A 19,988-nucleotide genomic window follows, 5' to 3' on the forward strand; every position below is an offset into this window, starting at 1 on the left:
GTAAGTAGAGACATGGCCAACTTTTTAATCTGCTTTGAAGGAAACTCTCAAGGAAGCAGTCTTAAAATGTCTACCTTACATCAGTATTTGAAAACTGAAAACTAATGTTTCTTAATTCCTGTATATTATAGGTGGTGGTTAATAAGGCTGCAGTTATGGTCCATCAGCTTTCTAAAAAGGAAGCTTCCAGACACGCCATCATGCGTTCTCCTCAGATGGTGTCTGCTATTGTACGTACCATGCAGAACACAAATGATGTGGAAACAGCTCGCTGTACTGCTGGGACCTTGCACAATCTTTCCCACCATCGTGAGGGCTTGCTGGCCATCTTTAAATCTGGGGGCATTCCTGCCCTGGTGAAGATGCTTGGGTAAGAAAACATGGTCAGAATGCTCCAAGCTCAGGACGAGAAGAGTGCAGTCACACCATTTCTGATGAGACTTTTTTCCTTCTTCCCAGTTCGCCAGTGGATTCTGTATTGTTTTATGCCATTACAACTCTCCACAACCTTTTACTGCATCAGGAAGGAGCTAAAATGGCAGTGCGTTTAGCTGGCGGGCTGCAGAAAATGGTTGCCTTGCTCAACAAAACAAATGTTAAATTCTTGGCTATTACAACAGACTGTCTTCAGATTTTAGCTTACGGCAATCAAGAAAGCAAGGTAAAAGAATTACTCTGAATGTGGTTGTCATGGAGCCTTGGAGACCCCCAGTGTCATGTCCTTCTATAGATTTTTGCAAATTTATTGTATGCCTTATACTCCGTATGTATCTCAGAGAAGTTGGACATCTCTGTTTAAGTGTTTGTGTTGGTGTGTACACTGTACTAGGTGATAGGGACATAGCATGCAAGCTGCTTTTAAAGCTTTCATTGTTGGGTGGAAGAGAGACACTGAAATAATAAGCTAATTTATTTAGTTCAAGTTTTAGGAGGAAGTAGAAGGGCTATATGAGAGCATGTAAATGAACCAGACCCGTTTTTGAGGGTTTATGCATATTTCTTGGAGAAAGTGATGGATGAGTTCACAGCTCTTATGGATAAGAAGGGATTGACTAAGGTGAATGAAGGTTAGGGAGAGGAAATGGCATCTGTGACAGTTCTCCTGAGGGAGGGGAGGACCAGGTGAGGTTTGGAAATTCAAGAAATACAGAGAGTAAGGAAGAGAAAGGGTTTGAGATAAGACTGTTGAGATAGGGCAGATCCTGCAGGGCTTAGTGGAACATGTTAAAAGAATAATGGGAAACAGTTCTTAGCAGAAGCATGCAGTGAAAAGATTTGTCTTTGGAAATCGGGGAAGAGTCAGGAGGTGGGGTATGCAGGGAAGGAAAGGTGGGGATAAATATTTAATGCTGTCTCTTTTTTAGGTGGATATGATGAGGAAAGGCCAAGAGCCAAAGCATATATTAGGAGTTTTCATTAATAAGTGCCCATTCTGGTTCAGATTTCCATGCAGCAAATCAGCCGTGACATAACTTTCATATCTGAGCATTACTGTTCAAACATAGATTTTGTTTTTTTTTTTCCTTTTACTATGGTCAGTGTGGGAAGAATAATACTGGGCCAGAATTTATATATTTTGGGGAGGACTGAGGTACATGAATGTGAGTGAAATTTTGTAGAAGCAGGGCTTAAATATGACCCCAGTCTGGAGGTCTAGTTAATGATGACCAGGTATACATTTATGTCACTAACCTGCTGAAATTCTTATATGATAAAATCAGTTGGTAATAAAGGCTTTTCTCGGGCATTTGATCAAGATTCCATGATTAACAATACATACACATCTTTCTAGCTCATCATTCTGGCTAGTGGTGGACCTCAAGCTCTAGTGAATATAATGAGGACCTACACTTATGAGAAACTACTGTGGACCACAAGCAGAGTGCTGAAGGTGCTGTCTGTGTGCTCTAGTAACAAGCCGGCTATTGTAGAAGCTGGTAAGTGTACTTGGCTATTCTGGGTTCTCATGCGTGCAGCACATGTAGTTCTCATTAGGTTGCCTTTCTTAGGAAAAGGGTGATCAAATTGACCTTCACAGGCTGAAAGTAGACGGTTGTATTCAGTTTGAAGCCAAAGTTGCATTCAGACAAAGGATGTGTTCTGCTTGCCACGTTCTTTGGTGCTGTTCAAGCCTAGTTCAGGCAGAGATCATATTACCAGAAACGATGGCTGATAATAGGCTTGATAACAGCTATTCCAGAAATACCTGAAATGTTTAAAAAAAAAAATACAGATTTTTAGACTTACTTAATCAGAATTCCTGGAGTATTGAAGTGACGAGAGAGTCAGTAATAGTTGGAAATGCCTGGGACTGGAGGCCTAGGAATCTCGATTATAAGAAGTTTCCCATTGGGGAGGGAGGTGGGAGGGGTTTCAGGATGGGGAGCACATGTACACCCATGGCTGATTCATGTCAGTATATGGCGAAAACCACTACAATATTGTAGTTAATTAGCCTCCAATTAAAATAAATTAATTAAAAAAAATTTCCGAGGTTATTCTGATGCTCATTTGTTTATTCTGAAAATATTCAGCCCCTGTGTTTCAAGCTGGTATGCAGTGGGCAACAAAATAGGTATGGTCCCCATATTTATTCTTACAGGCTGGTGAAGGAGACAGAAATCTGCAAGATGATGGGGTGATTACAAATTGGAATGAGTGTCACGAGAGAAATGAACAGCAAATAGTGACGCAGAGTTAATGGGGCAGGAATGTCCTTCTCTGAGAGGGGGATGTTAAACGAAATCACAGAATGAGAGGGCTTCATCTATATGAGAAGTAAGGATTAAGTGCAAGCCAGATGGTCCTAAAGGTAGGAAGGAAATCGTTGCATTCTAGGTGCTGAAGAGGAAGTCTGTGTAACTAGAACCTAGTGAGTAGTGGGATGAATAGCTCAGGGTGAGGGTGATGGGCCAGAGCCAGGCAGGCCTGTGTTGTGCCGGACTTTCTAGGTCCCTGGATGATGTTTATTCATACTTTATTGCAGCTTTGGAAACACAGGTGTTGAATGCTTAGGTCAATTTAAGATGAAGTCCAAATCCTAAAGGGTTCCTAAAGGTTATGCTAAAGAATTCAGTCTTTATCTTATAATGAGAAGTTGTTGTTGGCTACAGCATCACAGTGAGGTGTTTGGAATATTAATATTAGCATCACGTGACAGTTTGACCAGAGGCAAGCAGACCAGGCTGCTGGGATGTGTTATAGGCTTTTAGGAATGAAGTTATTTGATATTAAAAATATGTAGCAAAGGATGAATGTTATTTAGGGAGTTGATATCTGTGAAGTGACCAAAAGGTCAGTAGGTAGCTGGAAATGTTTGCTTCTGGAATGCTAGGGAAGACTGGGTAGGGATAGAGATTAGGGAGTTCCTTTCTTAGTGGATGTGGGTAAGGGCTGTAGGGAAGTCATTGGGGTGTCTCAAAGCCATCTTCACCCCAGGCATGCTCAATCAGAATGTGTGTGTGTAAGTCTCTGCAGGCTATTCGGAAAGGCATCTGGAAGTAAAATCCCCTCTCGTAGAGTTGATGGTTCTAGTAGAGGGAGAGAAGGGAGGCAGGAACCAAGTCGTTGTGAAACTACTGAGCGTCAGCCCTGGGCACTCTGTTAGCAGCTGGAGCTACTAGGAGGAAGGCACCAGATAGGGAGGGTCTGGTCTGAGTGGCGGGCTCCATTATAGCTGTGAAAAGTGCTGTGAAGGAAAAGTACAAGGTGCGTGAGAATTAGAGCAAGTTGACCCAATCTAATTGAGGAAATAAAACAGACCTGAAAAGATAAACAAGGAGACAAGGGTATATCCCGGTGCATTTGGGTAAAGAACCTGCCTGCCAATGCAGGAGGCAAGAGACACAGGTTCGATTCCTGAGTGGAGAAGATCCCCTGAAGAAGGAAATGGCAACCTACTCCAGTATTCTTGCCTGGGGAATTCCATGGATAGAGGAGCCTGGTAGGCTACAGTTGATAGGGTTGCAAAGAGACACAACTGAAGTGACTTAGCATGCATAGCATTGCATGGCTGACCTAACTTAATAGAGGAAATAAAACATCTGAAAAGATAAACAAGGAGACAAGAGAAAGTATATCCCACTGCATTTAGAAGTGATTTCAGTGAGAAAGAGATGGTGAGGTTAAGCTAGCCAGTGTGTGGGGAACTGAGCTTCCGTTTAGACTCCTCTGCAGTGTAAATGTCCTTCATTAGGGTCCTGAACAAGAGGAGGTTGTGAATCTTTGAAGAGCATCTTTTGCCTTTAATACAGCCCCCGAGAGTAAGCATTCTGGTGCTGCCTGTTTAGACTGTGTTTCCACCCTGTGAGTTTACATGAACTCCTTCAGGGATTTGCTCAGATGGCACCTTCACAGTCAGGTATCCTGGTTACCCTACTTTAAACTGTAGCCCCCTCCTTTGTCTTTGTTGTTTGTATACTTAACGCCATTTGACATATAGTTTTAGCTTTCTAATAGTGTATTTGTTTATTTTGTGCTTCCAGCTAGACCACAAGCTCTATGAAGGTATGACTTTTAGACTGTTTGCCTCCCTGATACAGCTCCAGTGCAAAACGGGGCCTGGTATTAAATATTCTTGAAATGACTGGATGAAAGGAAATAAGTAATAGTAGTATTACCTACAGGGAGACTGGAGATAGTGAAGGCTTTTCCACACAAGGAAGAAACAGTAGATACATAAAACAAGTTGTCCCTAGCTGAGGTGAATTAGAAAAGAGAGGGAAACTGAGCAGCATTCCAGAAAATGAAAGAAAATAAAGGACTTAGATGGAGGGGATAAGCTTTGGCAACAAAGAAGGATATCCTCTGAGACTAAAGTACACACTTAGTACTGATAGGAATTGTGAGCTAATGGCCATCACCTTAGATGTTTTTTAATCTTTTTAGGTGGAATGCAAGCTTTAGGACTTCACCTGACAGATCCAAGTCAGCGCCTTGTTCAGAACTGCCTTTGGACTCTAAGGAATCTTTCAGATGCTGCAACTAAACAGGTACTTTCGGACTCTAAGGAATCTTTCAGATGCTGCAACTAAACAGGTACATTCAGAGCAGATTGGTAAATGTCAAGCTGAATATGTACTTAGTGTCCGTTTTCATCTCCACAGGAAGGGATGGAAGGTCTTCTTGGGACTCTTGTTCAGCTTCTAGGCTCAGATGATATCAATGTGGTCACCTGTGCAGCTGGAATTCTTTCTAACCTCACTTGCAATAATTATAAGAACAAGATGATGGTGTGCCAAGTGGGCGGCATAGAGGCCCTTGTGCGCACGGTCCTCCGTGCTGGGGACAGGGAAGACATCACCGAGCCTGCCATCTGTGCCCTTCGTCATCTGACCAGCCGGCACCAGGAGGCTGAGATGGCCCAGAACGCTGTTCGCCTTCACTACGGACTACCTGTGGTGGTTAAACTCCTACATCCACCATCCCACTGGCCTCTGATCAAGGTAAACTGTCAAAGTTGAAGGTTGCAGAATTGAAAACAGACGACTTCTGACTATTACTAGCAGCCTGTCTCGGCGCTGGGGGCTGGCTGATAAGGAGCTGTAACCAGGAAATATGGGTGGGATGAGGGTAGGGGTTTGAAGTGTTTATGTCGTCAGTTTTATCCAGGTGATAGTGGTGGGTTTAGTGTGGTAGGCATTTTAGACTAAGAACATGATTTTGTTGTATGCCAGTTCTTTACTCCTTCTTCTTATCTGCAGGCTACTGTTGGATTGATTCGAAATCTTGCCCTTTGTCCAGCAAATCATGCGCCTTTGCGTGAGCAGGGTGCCATTCCACGACTAGTTCAGTTGCTGGTTCGTGCACATCAGGATACCCAGCGTCGTACATCTATGGGTGGAACACAGCAGCAGTTTGTGGTAGGTAAATCTTAGTAGTGACCCTGGCCTTTTAAAAGGAATGCGTAAATCCATAGGCTCCTGAACTACTTTGGTCATTGGCTTCCTCCATTCTCCAGCTTCCTGAAGGGCTGCTTGCTATTGGCTTAAAGAACCACCATGTCTCTGTGGCTGTGGAGAATGAAAGGAGGAATATGGCCCCTGGTGATAGTTCCCTTGACATATCCTTCACATCGCTGCCTCCTCAATCTTACAAAGGGAGTGTGGGGTGTGATTTACTGCTATGGGGTCTCATCTTGTCCATACAAAAGGTTCACCTCTGTCCAAAGTAGCAGAGGCATTAATTTGAATCCAAGTCTGTCTGATTTCGGAGCCTGTTATTCCCTACTGCAGTTCTACCTATAAACATATATTGTTAAAAATTTATTTTTAATGGGAGTGTAATTTCTGTACCATGTTGTGGTGATTTCTGCTGTCCAGTAGCATGGATCAGCTATGAGTTTACCTACATCCCCTCCCTCTTGAGCCCCCCCACCCCCACCCCTCAGGCTGAGCTCCCTGGGGTATTCAGGCGTCCTCCCACTAGTGAGCTGTTTTACATGTGGTAGCGTATATACGTCAGTGCTACTTTCTCAGTTCATCCCACCTTCTCCTTCCCGTTAGGTCCACCAGTTCTTCTCTACCTCTGTTCTTGCCCTGCGGATACGTTCATCATCTAGATTCTATACCTGCATTAATCTACGATGTTTTTCTCTTTCTGACTTCTTTCACTCTGTATGACAGACCCTAGGTTCATCCACCTCACTACAGCTGATTCAGTTTGGTTCCTTTTTAAGGCTCCTATTTCACCGTATGTGTCTACCACAGCTGTTTTATCCATTCATCTATTGATGGACATCTAGGTTGCTTGCATGTCCAGGCTGTTGTAAATAGTGCGTCTATGAACATTGGGATACAAGTGTCCTTTTGAATTATGGTTTTTTCAGGGTATATGCCCAGTAGTAGGATTCCTGGGTCATAACGGTAGTAATATTCATATTTTTAAAATGAATCTCCATACTCGTCTCCATAATGGTTGTATCAATTTATATTTCCACAAACTGTGTAGGAAGATTCCGGCATTTATTGTTTGTAGATAACTATAAATATTTAACACATTTTTTACTGTCTTCCAAGAGTGGTTTAAACTATTTCCATGGACTTACAAGAATATCAACAAGAATAAGTGGTGGTATTTCAGGGATCTTTACTTGTAATCTTAGCCTGAAATTTTTGTTTCTAATAGTTAGTCTGAAACGTTGATGTCAAGTTTTCAGTCTTAAAAGTAGCTTCATTATTAAGTAAAGATACTTATGATTCCCCAGCATGTGTTTTAAGACTCAGAGTCTCTTACTTGATCAGGTTAGAGAACAAGACTTTACAGAATAGATCTTGAGATGTCGCTAGTTGTGATTAGAATGCACTCGTAGGGCACTTGGGCTTTCTCCACTCAGTACTTTGGATATCGGCCGGTCTCCGTGAGGTGGCTTAACAGAATGCAAAGGGTACCTTTTAAAATCTCTTCTCTGGGAAGAAAGGAGCTTTTGTGTCATAATAAAAGTAAAGTTGGATATAAAAGCTGCAAATTAGCAGTAGCAAAGTTATAACCTTTTTTAAAAGTCAGAAAGAGGGAAAGCAGACTGTAGTTACGTTTTGCAAAAGCTAACTTCGTTATCCCATATAGGTTATCAGTTGAAAAGTCTTGGAGGAGGTCAGTGGATTTTCTCCTGCCAACTCAGTAGACTTTTAGCAGTAGGTGGTAAAACTTTGCTAAATTTTCACCAAATACACATAGGTGTACAAAAATCGAGGGAGCACCTGAAGGGAAACACTGACAGTGTTGCACATTTACTCCTTTCTTCCCTTTTCCCAGAGTGCTGGGTGCCTTGTTGGGAAGAGTGATCTTTGGGAGTCAGAGGTACCTTGAAGCTGTACTTGGCTGTGCACAGTTTTGGAGGTGCTGTTTGGAATTAGTGCTGACAAGAGGCCACTTTCACAAAGTGACACTCAATTAGTGGATCCATCTTCATTCCTGAACTTACTTGCAAATCCTGGGGAACTTTGGATTTATAATGTGAATAACTGGTGACTACTACTCAGAGCAGAAAGCCTTTTAAGCATATATACTTTAGAGAGCACAATCCCGTGTTTATTAATGATATTTCTTTTAGGAGGGAGTCCGCATGGAAGAAATAGTTGAAGGTTGTACTGGAGCCCTTCACATCCTAGCTCGGGATGTTCACAACCGAATCGTTATCAGAGGACTAAATACCATTCCATTGTTTGTGCAGGTATGTTAGTTTTAATTGAGGTGTTCTAGATTCTGTGTGTCAGTAAAGTTTCAGGATTTTAAAGATAAGCAAAGTATAAGGAAATTAGGGGCCAAAATAGTAATAATATTTCATCTCCTATCACCATCTATAAAATGGCTGTGCTGCTCATGCTTTTTGTCAAGTACAAAACATAGGAAATATGTCATGTCCTTTTAGTTGAATACATTGATGAAAATACCCTTCATTTTTCTCGGGCAGTCTAGAAGGAGAAACACGGGGACTAGAACCTCAGGAGGAGGAGATTTTCCACTCTGCTTTCTGGTGTGCTCAGCTTAGAAGGGATGAAAGCTGGTCTGGGCTGCCGCAGCACAAACCCCTAGTCACCTCTGGGTTTTCCAAATCTTAAGTTGAATAATATGCAGGAAAAGAGGTTTGTGGCTAAAAATGCTCCAGAAAACCATTGTTGCCAAGCATCAGACATCAAGAACATAGAGTGAGTGATTTAATGCAGGCTTCCTGTTTAATACAGGTGGTACAGACACCACTGACACTGTGAACTGGGACTGTTTATGCCACCGTGGGGTGCTTGCCATGTTTTAACTTTGGATTTGATGAGGTTTCCTGTGTATTTTCTCCTCAGCTGCTTTATTCTCCTATTGAAAATATCCAAAGAGTAGCTGCAGGGGTCCTCTGTGAACTTGCTCAGGACAAGGAAGCTGCAGAAGCTATTGAAGCCGAGGGAGCCACAGCTCCTCTGACAGAACTACTTCATTCTAGGAATGAGGGTGTGGGTAAGTAGGGAAGGAATCAGAGCCTTTAGCTTGGGTACCGCAAAGCCTCAGCTTTGCCTCAAGGACCTTTCTCCTTCCTCTCTCAGCAACATATGCAGCTGCTGTTTTGTTCCGAATGTCTGAGGACAAGCCACAGGATTATAAGAAACGGCTTTCAGTTGAGCTGACCAGTTCTCTCTTCAGAACGGAGCCAATGGCTTGGAATGAGGTAGGCAGTGTGAGCACGTTTATTCGATGGTTCGCTAGAGCACCAAGGCAGTTTGTGGTTTCCTCTCAAACGACTCGGTGCACATTTGTTGGCATTGACTGTGTCCTTGGCTTGAATCTTCATTCTTTACACTATCTTAGCAACTGCTGTAAGGAAAAACTACAGCTTTATGCAGCTTGCTTAGAACAAACAAGTTAGATTTTGTAAGGCAGATAGATGAAAAAGTTAACAGATTGAAAAACACTTTTCAAAAGGTTGTTAGGAAAGGGGCAGTCGATTAAACGCTGTTAGTTGGAGGTCAGTTTATCAGTATTTTTTAAAAATACTGTTTTCCCCCTACTTCTCTACTTGAATTTCTATTAATTTGTTCAGTATTTGTCCTTGACACAAATTGAAAGAGTCAAGCCACCCTGAAAGCTGATGCAGTTGTTGCACATGATCATAAGGTAGATTAGAGAGAGAGAGGCTGTGTATTGTCAGGGAGAGAGGCAAGCTGCTAGACAGTGATACTAGTGATGCATTAAGTGCATGTTAATAGATAATCCCAGCCGTTCCAACTTGAGCACTGAACATCCTCACCCAGCCCTTTCTCCAGACCTGTTAATGGCAACTTAGTTCTTGTAGTTGTGCAGGCTCTGGGGATCTTTTCATAACACATTCTGTCAGCAACTCCTGTTTGGGGTAGAAACAAAACACCTGTTTTGTTTCCTGTTATATTTCTGGCACCTAAAAGTACTTGGTAATACATATTTGCAGAAAGAATGAATTACAAAGTATTTCTGTGATTGTGCACATCTGTACTTTGAAGGAATTCTGCACTTTGTAAGTAGTTCTACAGTGTTTGAGTCCTTTATTCCTTTTGTAATCTGAAAATAAGTATATTTTCAAAATATCAGAGAGTATCCTTTGAGTTGAGAATTTCCATTTTGCTTCCTTGCCTGTACCTGTTCATCTAGACCGCTGATCTTGGACTTGATATTGGTGCCCAGGGAGAACCTCTTGGATATCGCCAGGATGGTATGTATCTCATATTTCTTGATTATCTCCAGATCAAGCTGAAGGTCCAGAGCTTTGTCAGAAGAGCTGTTTTGCTTGTCTTGGGAGGACCTGTTGGCAGGAAAATAGTGGTAGCAATTAAAGGCAGTTCTTGAATTCTAGAGTCAGCAGTAATATCTTTATTGGTACACAGGGAATCCTGAGCCACACACCAAGCAAGCACTGGATCATGGCAATAAATGTTTGCCACTGCTGCCAGACTTCTGCAGTACCGTGTTACAAGTTGCCTGGCTTTCTATTCCATTTTTTGTTCAGAGAACCCTTATATAATACCTGTGTCTACAATTCTAGACTCAGATCTGGGATGCGTATTTACGTAGCTTTTCAGAAAACTCTGAAATTACTCTTAAGTAATTCAAATTTGGGTATATACTGTTTATCTTAAACTTACAATCTTACCTGTTTTTTTCCTAGTTAATAAACACTTAAAGCTCATAAGCTTCTTACTTTGACAGGTATATAAATGTTAAGCCTTTGGATAAAAACATACAAAGGTTTCATAGGAAACTGGCACGTTTTCTTAGTACTTCTGTGGGTATCGCCTAGACTTTATAACCAACACATAGCTGTTGCCACTGCTCAGCAGCCGGTCTCTGCCCAGGGAAAGGCCAGACGTCCAGGACTGGAACCTGCGGTCTGCCTTTGGTGGAAACAGACCGTGTGGCTCCTTGTGTGGCCTGACACTGGGAGTGACTCAGCTTAAGAAAGCAAGCAGGTGAAGAGGTTAGAAGGAATGCTTTCTGACATGTTTGCTATCCTGGGATCCCCTAACTGTGCTCACGTCATGTCTTCACGCTCTCTCCCCCCTCACCCACCGTGTCGTTGCCCCAACTCCCAGATCCCAGCTATCGTTCTTTTCACTCCGGTGGGTACGGCCAGGACGCCTTGGGGATGGACCCCATGATGGAGCATGAGATGGGCGGCCACCACCCCGGTGCTGACTATCCAGTTGACGGGCTGCCAGATCTGGGGCATGCCCAGGACCTCATGGATGGGCTGCCCCCGGGCGACAGCAATCAGCTGGCCTGGTTTGATACTGACCTGTAAATCATCCTTTAGGTAAGAAGTTAAACAAGCCAGTTTGGGTAAAATACTTTTACTCTGCCTACAGAACTTCAGAAAGACTTGGTTGGTAGGGTGGGAGTGGTTTAGGCCTATTTGTAAATCTGCCACAAAAAAAGATACGTACTTTGAAAGATGTCTTGGAACATTTGAATGTTCTCAGATTTCTGGTTGTTAGGTGGTCATGTGTGGAAGTTATTAACTTTAATGTTTTTTGCCACAGCTTTTGCAACTTAATACTCAGATGAGTAACATTTGCTGTTTTAAACATTAATAGCAGCCTTTCTCTCTTTATACAGCTGTATTGTCTGAACTTGCATTGTGATTGGCCTGTAGAGTTGCTGAGAGGGCTCGAGGGGTGGGCTGGTATCTCAGAAAGTGCCTGACACACTAACCAAGCTGAGTTTCCTATGGGAACAATTGAAGTAAACTTTTTGTTCTGGTCCTTTTTGGTCGAGGAGTTACAATACAAATGGATTTTGGGAGTGACTCAAGAAGTGAAGAATGCACAAGAATGGATCACAAGATGGAATTTATCAAACTCTAGCCTTGCTTGTTAAATTTTTTTTTTTTAAATATCTGTAATGGTACTGACTTTGCTTGCTTTGAAGTAGCTTTTTTTTTTCTTTTTTTGCAGTAACTGTTAGTTTTTTAAGTCTCTCGTAGTGTTAAGTTATAGTGAATACTGCTACAGCAATTTCTGATTTTTAAGAATCGAGTAATGGTGTAGAAACACTAATTCATAATCACTCTAATTGTAATCTGATAAAGTGTAACATTGTGTAGCCTTTTTGTATAAAATAGACAAATAGAAATGGTCCAATTAGTTTCCTTTTTAATATGCTTAAAATAAGCAGGTGGATCTATTTCACGTTTTTGATCAAAAACTTTATTTGGGATATGTATGGGTAGGTAAGTCAGTAAGAGGTGTTATTTGGAACCTTGTTTTGGACAGTTTACCAGTTGCCTTTTATCCCAAAGTTGTTGTAACCTGCTGTGATACAATGCTTCAAGAGAAAATGCGGTTATAAAAATGGTTCAGAATTAAACTTTTAATTCATTCGATTGTGTCAGCTTTTTTTCCTTGTCACTAAGCGGTGTGTGAGGGTTAGAAGTTTTCCTCAGGGTGAAGTTGAACTGAGTAAACCGATAGTGAAATAATTCAAGTTGTAACGATGGAAGAACCTTCCTGCTAATAGATGGAATTGTTTTGTCAAGTTTCTTTACACTTGGTCCTGGGTTAAACTGCACCAAAATGTTTTAGCTTTGCACATTTAGCTGTGTAGGAGGAGAGTCCACCATCTCCAACTGAAGGACTCTGGGCTTACAGCCTATGGCCAAGACTCCTTCAGCCTGACTGCAGGTATGTATATAATTCTGTCCGAGTGACCAGAGGCCTCATGGTTCAAAGGCATCTAGTTCTTTGGCAACACAGAACAAAGTGTGTTAGTTTGTCAGTTGTCTGACTCTTTGTAACCCTGTGGACTGCAGCCCACCAGGCTCCTCTGTCCATAGGGTTCTAAGCTCCAAATAAGCATCCCACCCCCAAACTCCATCACATGGTCTCATTCCTTTAAGGTAATAATGAAGAATTACCCACCTGGATTTGGACTTCAAGCACAGAAGTGTGATTCATTTGGAGCGGGGAATTCCTTCAACTCCACTTTGAACTGATAATTAAGACGGTTTACCTGTCGATGTTTATCTGAACATAATCAGAGCGAACTAGAATGGGCCTTCTTCCATTGCTCTCTGCCAGGTGAGCCTGTCATCCTGGTGGTAGGTCTGACAAGTTTTTAGTTCATCCCTGAGGGCAGAGTCAGTATACCTGTTAGAACTTGTGTTTTGGGGCTTTAAAAAGAGTGAAAGTGTTTGTACTGAGAGAGAGCTGTTTCTGATTGACTGTGTATTTAAACATGTACTTAGTTCCATGTTGTTGGATGAGGACCCTGTATAAAAGCTTTATAAATTCTTCCCTGTGGTCTAATTGGGATGAGAGGGAAAACATTTGTGTATTTGGTGAAGGGGCAGTTCTGCTCCCAGTGCGTGACGCAGAGAACGGAGGCGGCACAGCAAGAACTGTTAGGTCAGAGTGCAGAGCTTGGTAGTGAGCTCAGCTTCTAACAGAAAGAACCACAGCAGGGTGTTCTATTTAAAGAACTTCTTTAAACCAGAAAATATTTCAGAGCTCTGCCTAAAATCATCATAGTTTTGAAGTTCCATGTAAAAACTTAGTATGAAGGTTAATCTGATTCAGCAAAGTAGCTCTGCAGTGTACCGAAAAGGACAAAGGGACAGGAACAGCCAGGACACTTGTGAAAAATGAGATAAGGGGACTTGTTCTATAAGCTGTTAAGGCATGACTGCGAAACTTGAGGTAAAGCTAGAGGTAGCGAACACATTATTGACCGGAGATGTAGCAACACATTTTTAGAGAGGGACAGAATTAACATCACTGTCAGAAACTGTTAGAGCATACAACTTAAGAATGTCACTATTCACATTTTGTTCTGTTCGCTTTTTGTTCCAACTTTGTGTGTATTATAAATATAAAATTTTCAAAATTTTGAGCAACATATATACTAGTGTCTCAGAAGATGAGAGTTCTTCAGAATATAGTTCTGATTCAGACAATGTAAATATACCAGCAAAAAACCTTAGTGATTGATTCTGATACAGAAAGAAGAAAGAAAAAAGAAAACTCACGATTCTGGAGAATGCGTCTTTGCTTCTGCAGAAAAATGGTTTGAAGACAACATTTCACAAAAATCAGAAGACTAAAGGTGTGTCAGGTGGAACTACTGAATGTAATAACCTTCAAAATGTTAGTGAAACAACAGAATTTTAGCCAGTCAAGAGAAAAATTGCCAGCCATGGGTGTTGTTAGTTGCTGAAAAAAAATCACGTGATCAGTAATGAGTTAATAGTGCTATTGGCACATGAATAGAAGTGTACACTAAGGGAACAGAATAAAGGGAACAGAATAAGATAGAAGTGTACACTAAGGAAACAGAATAAGATGAAGACAATAGACGCCTGCAAGGTAGCACAGGAGGTCAGCGTGAAAAAGAGGGACTTTTCAGTAAAGTGTGGAACAGGTTGGCAGCCATTTGAATAAAACTGAAGTTAATACAGGAAAAAAAAATCCATTATTAAAGTATAAAAGCCCACACCAGACGCCCATGTGTCCAGTAACTGCAAGAGAACAGCCACAACGCAGTATAACACAATGGTATGGGTGTATCTCACATTGATACTGAGCAAAAAACAAGTCACCAAGGCATGCCGTAGGACTGTATAGGTGCAAAAAAGGGGCAACTATCTTAAGCAAACCATCCAGAGATGGTAAAATGAAAAAAAAATTACCAAAAAAATCAGAATAGTGATTTATTACCTGGAGATGGAGGTGCGTAGGATGTTTGATCCCATTGCAGTGACCACCACTGAGCTGAAAAATAAAGCTTTTTCCATGTTGGAGGAGGTATTTGAGACCTGAGGCTTTGATCTGGAAATTTGACTCCTTGATAGTGAAAGATCTTGAGGTAAATGTGCTCTTGCATTTTTGTCTTGATTAGTGTAATAAACACAGAAGATCTGCCCCACGCTGTATAGTTTGTACGCCAACAGAAAGCTGAGCTGCGCCACTGCAGGTGTTCTGTTCTAGTAGGTGAGAACCTAACTGCCTTGCTTGAGTGAACACCTGGCAAATGCGATCAGAAAATAATGGCGGCGGGGGTGCGGGGCACTGAAGGTAGTGTTTCCTTTTCTTAGCATCAGATGTGGCATCCATGCCACCTCCCCATCTGGTGAGGAAGCTAGAGGGAGGGGTGGCAGGCCTCCTCTGCCACCTCAGCATCCTGCCTCTGAAGGGTGGAGGTCGGGTCACATCAAGACCCCAACTCTGCCCGGGTCGTGGTTCTGGGCTGAGGCTGTTGGGGCCAAAGCCTCCTCATGTTTGGTGAGTCTTGTCCCCCAGCTCCAGAGCTCTCCCCAGGGACCAAGCCTCCCCCTCCCTCCAGTTGCTTCCTGAGGCTCCTGCCTCACTCAGCCTAAAGTCCCCGTATCAGAGAGACTGACTTCTATGTAGTTTTCTGTGGTTTGAGTAAAGAGAAAACAAGGCATTTTGCTTCAAGTGGCGGCAGGAGAGACCCAGACCTTTGACCAGAGCCTTGGCCAGCAGAGGCCCCACTTTGTGACCTGTGCCACAGGGCTGACAGCTGCCCTGCAACCCCAGAACTGACTTGAGAACCTCATGAAGAACCTCATGAGGTGACATGGTGACCTCACAGTAATACCGGAGACACGAGCAGCTAGACAAGTACCAAGAACCCTAAGAAGTAAATCCCACTGCTACTGCTTAGCTGCCAGATTCTGCCCAGGAGACCTCCCAGGCCAAAGTCACCCCAAACAGATCTTCCCAGAGGGCCAGCTCACTGGGTGTGTACTCAGACTGTAAGCTGAGGCGAGGTCTCAAAGCTTGGGCCTGCCGTGAGTGGAGAGCAGGCAGCCTGCCGTGGCCTCGCAGGTCATCTCCACGCACGGCGTGCTTCTGCTCCTCCCTGGGGGGCTCAGCCTCTCCTCCCTGAGGGGCTCAGCCAGCTCTTCTCAGAGCCTGGGAAGCCACAAAGGGGTGTGGGCCTCCCATGCAGGGCAGCAAGGGTTACCGTCCTCAACGTCTCCTTGCCCACCCAGACAGTTCATGTCCCCTACCTTAGCTCAGCAGGATTGGGGCTCTTGCTTTCCATAAGGTGCCTTTGTGAGAAGGACATAAAGGATCCCCTAACTCCAGAAGGACAGAAGAGCCTCACACCAGGGTGCAAAACGTGGCATGGGCTAGCTTCAGCCCCTGACACCCTGGGTTGAGCGTCCTTGGTGGACAGAAGCCCTGCTAGGGACTGCCTTCTCACTCTGTGCCTATTCCGATAGGCCTTTCCTCCAAGAAGCAAGGCTGGGGACTCGCAGCCATGTGTGGTCCACTTAGCATGGTTTTGGAATGTTAAAGCTTTCCTGTTTCACCTTAAGCAGCAGAGAGTCCCTGCTCAACGCAGAAGCGTAAAGAAGATTCCATTGCTCTGAGATACCTTCTGGGAGGACTCGGCCCAGAACTCCAGGGTGGTTCCCTCAAGATCTGAGTGAAAGGAGAGAACAGACTGCCTGGGCAGACAGAACTGTGCCTGTTGCCTGCACCAGAGGGGCAGAGCAACAGGAGCTGAAGGCCGGGCCTCCATCGACTCCCTCACCCTTGGAGCACAGGCACATCCAGGCAGGCCAGGGCCCCCCAGGGGCACAGCCGGGTGATGGGCATGCTGTCCAGCAGGACTTCTGTGGGGCCTCCTTATGTGGGCACTAGGGAGGCTGGAACAAAAGAAACTGCCTGCTCCGGGGTGCAGGTCCCCCTTACACCTCAGCTACTCACAGCTCGGCTCTGGATATCCCACCGGTGGACAAACAGGCTCTGGAGTCCGAGTCCTAAGTTCGACCCGACAGCGGGGCCTTGGGCAAGTAGACTGGCTCTGAGCTTCGGTTTTCTCTGCTATGAGATGGAGATAAGGTGGTGTGCTTGGCAGGTGGTGGGGTTTAAATACGGTAAGTTACATCCATGCCTTTGTGGAGGGGGGCGCAGAGCAGCTGTTCACTGCAAAGCCACAGGGAAGCTGGCACACTGCGGCAGATGAGGCTGTTGGTGACAGTGTGGCCGGCTGCCCGTGACACAGTAGATGGGGCCTCCCTGGGGGCCTCTGATGGTAAAGAATCCTCCTGCAATGCGGGAGACCTGGGTTCAATCCCTGGGTCGCAAAGATCCCTTGGAGAAGGGAATGGCTACCCACTCCAGTCTTCTTGCCTGGAGAATTCCATGTCCGTGTAGCTCCTACCCCTGCCTGCCCTGCCCATCCTGCCTGCATAGGGGCTCTGGCCGAGGACAGAAGCCTGTCAGGGGCGGGGCTCCTCTGTCTGAGAAGCCCGGAGCACTGCTGCAGCTGATCTAGTCTAGCCCTTTCATTCTGCAGTTTGAGGAAACAGACCCCAGAGAGGAGGCCAAGGAATGTTCTCAACTTGCTCACCTGGTTCCAGCCACCCAGGATCCTCGCCCCCCACAGTGCCGCGGTCCTAGCACCCCTCTGCAGTGTCGGGGCATTAAGGGTGTATGTGTGAGGATAAGCTGGAAAGGTTTCGAGGCTGGGAGGTGGTGGTCTCTGGTAGAAGGTGGGGGGAAGGAGTCTACCTTGATGCCTTCATCCCACTTAGGTGAGCAGACAGACCTGCAAGGAAGCCAGCATCCCATGAGCATGGTGCATTCCTTTAGGCAAAGTTTTAACTACCTGCTCCTGTGAGTGGAGTCTTTCCCATTTCTCCCCAGGATTCTCAGAATCAGTTCATCCCTGAAATGAAAAAGCCAGGCAGGTAAAATAAAACAAGCTTCCAAAGGCTTGCTCTAGAGGTGTAGCTGGAAGAGCATTCCTGAATCGCCCCGCCTGGTAAACCTCTGGAGGAGACAGAGGCTGGGAGATGCCCGCGGCTTCCCTCCACTTTGATGAGTGCAGGCAGCGCCGGCTTGAGCAGAGGCCCACCTGCCCACACACGGGGAGAGCGTTCTGAGAACATCGAGCAAGCCTGGGTTCCCAGATGCAGCCAACAGGCATCGTTCCGAGTGGGTTTTCTAGGGCTGCAGTCAAGAGCACCTCAGCCAGAGGTTCTGGATTCAGCTGACTTTATTGAGTCCACACAGAGCTGTGGGTGACCTGTGGTGTGTGTAGCCAGGGGTGGCGGCAGCAGAGGACTGTGCCGAGTGCCTTCTTGCCTAGTGTCCAGCAGCCTGGAGGATCTCCAGGGCCAAGGACGCCACTGCGCTGTTGGCTGATGACCTGTGAAAAAAAGCAAGGTAAACATTCAGGCATTTCCAGGGTTAAATGCCCCATCTTCTAGAGGGGCTGGCCTCCTTTTCACCTGAGTACCTGATGAACCAGCTATTTCCCAAAGCTGCCCTAAGCATCATTTTGAAAAACACAGACAGGATCCCCAGGCTCCAGGGGTGGGAGGTGAGGACCCGAAAGCCCACAGTCCCACCGTAGCAAGCCCCCTAAGCGACGCCTGCGCTCCTGGCCCTGCCACCACTTGGCGTTGAGCTGCTTTGGACAGATGCACTGATGCCGAACTGTGAGGGCAAGTCAGGCAGACGGCAGCCAGGGCCTGACAGCCCAGAGCCCACAAGGAGCCTGCCTGGCGCCAGCCTGCAGCTGACTTGTGCCAGCCAGCAGAGATCCCAGATGCTCCATGGTGCCCCTTCCTGGCCACTCAGCCAGCAACTCTGGATTTCTCGTTCTCATAGGTGCGGATGTGCAGTTAAGGCCTTAACGTGGAATCTTTGTTACTGGAGCAAATTGAGACACACACTTGGGCCTTAACAACTGTCACCAAAGGAGAGAATGGCGCATGGCAGTACCCCCTGAAGTGTAAAATTAGCTGGTGGCACACCCCTGACGACATGGTAGGCGAGCTGCTGCCTAGGAGTGGGACTGGGGGCTGCAAAGAAGAGGTGGGGTGCAGGGGGATGGGGCCACGTATTCCTGCTCTGCACGTCAGGGGTCTCTGGAAGGAAGGAATGCACTTGAACTGCTCTTGGTTCAGGCCAGGCTACTCCAGTGGAGCCATGAGCCCATCCCACCCACCAGAGTGGCACTGGGTGCCAGTGACCAGCAAGGAGACGCACCCACTGTCAGGGCCCCGTCAGGGCTGAGGACGCTGCCGTCCCTGGGGATGGACCCGCCTGGCCCAGGAGCCACTGTCCACACCTTACACTACAGGGGCCGCCAGGCAAGTTGGGCCGCCATAAAGGCCAGCCTGTCCCTCCCAGCTCCCAGAAAGCACAAGCACGAGAGGCGGGGGAGGCCAGGAGGCGCTGCCCCACCCAGCCCAGGGCTGATGCAGCAGTGCTGGTTGGAGCTGAGCCTGCTCCACAGAATCACCATCTCCCCAGTACCTCAACCACGTGTTGTTCTCCAATGAATGCAGTACTCAAAACACCAGGGAGCAGATTCCATAGACCCTCGTGATTCTGAAGAAAAACTACCAGCAAAGGCTAGGCACCCCTTAGCAGGTGGGGCCTCGGTGGCCCATCCACCAGGACGGAGGGCACACAGTGGGCAGTGTCAGGTGGGAGGGTGGTGGTCCCTGGTGTGTAGAGGAAACGAGGAGGAGAGGAAAAAGAAATGGGAGCGTGTTTGCCAAGCCTACTCACCCCCCGGCCGGGGCCAGCCCCTCCAGAGCCTGCAGGAGGCTCCCTGCGCTCTTGAGACTCTCCAGGTGCTTCTCGTTGGAGGTGATCTGCAAGGGAGGAGAGGAGAGCAGTCAGCTGCTCCATCCTGACCCACGGGCCTGTTCGCTGGGCATCCGGAGTCTCTGGCTGCCCATGTTACTGGGCACTGAGCCCCCGGGTGCTGCTGATCACAGAGGCATCCTTGGAGGTGAGCAGGAGGGAGTCCACTGCAGTTGGACAAGTGCCAGGTCAGGATGGGGTGCTTCCTGTCAGCCCCTTAGGAGGCTGTGTATTCTGGGAGCCTGAACCCTTCAGGGAAAGCAAATCATGGGTGAACAAACTTGCCAGCTGTTGGTTCCACGACCCTGCTGGCCCTTGTGTCCCAAGCCCAACCCAGCCTCTTCCCTACAGCCAGAAGGGCGATTCTAGGTTCCTGTTGATCTCGGGGGGCTGGGAGAAGGAAGA

General features: G+C 45.9%; 2 protein-coding genes across 7 annotated transcripts in view; one reads left to right on the forward strand and one right to left on the reverse strand.

Annotated features, from left to right (window-relative positions):
- The window catches only part of CTNNB1 (catenin beta 1), a 48,666-nt gene extending 33,799 nt beyond the window's left edge, over positions 1–14,867 (forward strand). The window contains exons 5-16 of one of the 4 annotated variants that reach the window (XM_018066894.1): positions 132–370; positions 460–661; positions 1,793–1,937; positions 4,888–4,991; positions 5,106–5,444; positions 5,703–5,861; positions 8,051–8,170; positions 8,793–8,943; positions 9,030–9,151; positions 10,108–10,168; positions 11,046–11,266; positions 11,569–12,332. In XM_018066894.1, coding sequence (XP_017922383.1) covers positions 132–370; positions 460–661; positions 1,793–1,937; positions 4,888–4,991; positions 5,106–5,444; positions 5,703–5,861; positions 8,051–8,170; positions 8,793–8,943; positions 9,030–9,151; positions 10,108–10,168; positions 11,046–11,254 — 1,851 coding nt within the window. In that variant the 3' untranslated portion in view covers positions 11,255–11,266; positions 11,569–12,332. Of the gene's footprint in view, positions 1–131; positions 371–459; positions 662–1,792; positions 1,938–4,887; positions 4,992–5,105; positions 5,445–5,702; positions 5,862–8,050; positions 8,171–8,792; positions 8,944–9,029; positions 9,152–10,107; positions 10,169–11,045; positions 11,267–11,568; positions 12,333–12,847 lie in introns of those variants that run through there. The other 3 variants (XM_018066895.1, XM_018066897.1, XM_018066896.1) reach the window with 3 other exon arrangements.
- Positions 17,962–19,988, reverse strand: part of ULK4 (unc-51 like kinase 4) — a 498,780-nt gene continuing 496,753 nt past the window's right edge. For all 3 annotated transcript variants that reach the window (XM_018066892.1, XM_018066893.1, XM_018066891.1), the window contains 2 exons: positions 19,506–19,591; positions 17,962–18,132 (listed from right to left, as the gene is read on the reverse strand). In XM_018066892.1, the coding sequence (XP_017922381.1) occupies positions 18,069–18,132; positions 19,506–19,591 (150 nt within the window). In that variant the 3' untranslated portion in view covers positions 17,962–18,068. The remainder of the gene's footprint in view (positions 18,133–19,505; positions 19,592–19,988) is intronic.

The sequence above is a fragment of the Capra hircus genome, chromosome 22, assembly GCF_001704415.2.
Source record: "Capra hircus breed San Clemente chromosome 22, ASM170441v1, whole genome shotgun sequence".
In the NCBI taxonomy this organism is placed as follows: domain Eukaryota; kingdom Metazoa; phylum Chordata; class Mammalia; order Artiodactyla; family Bovidae; genus Capra; species Capra hircus.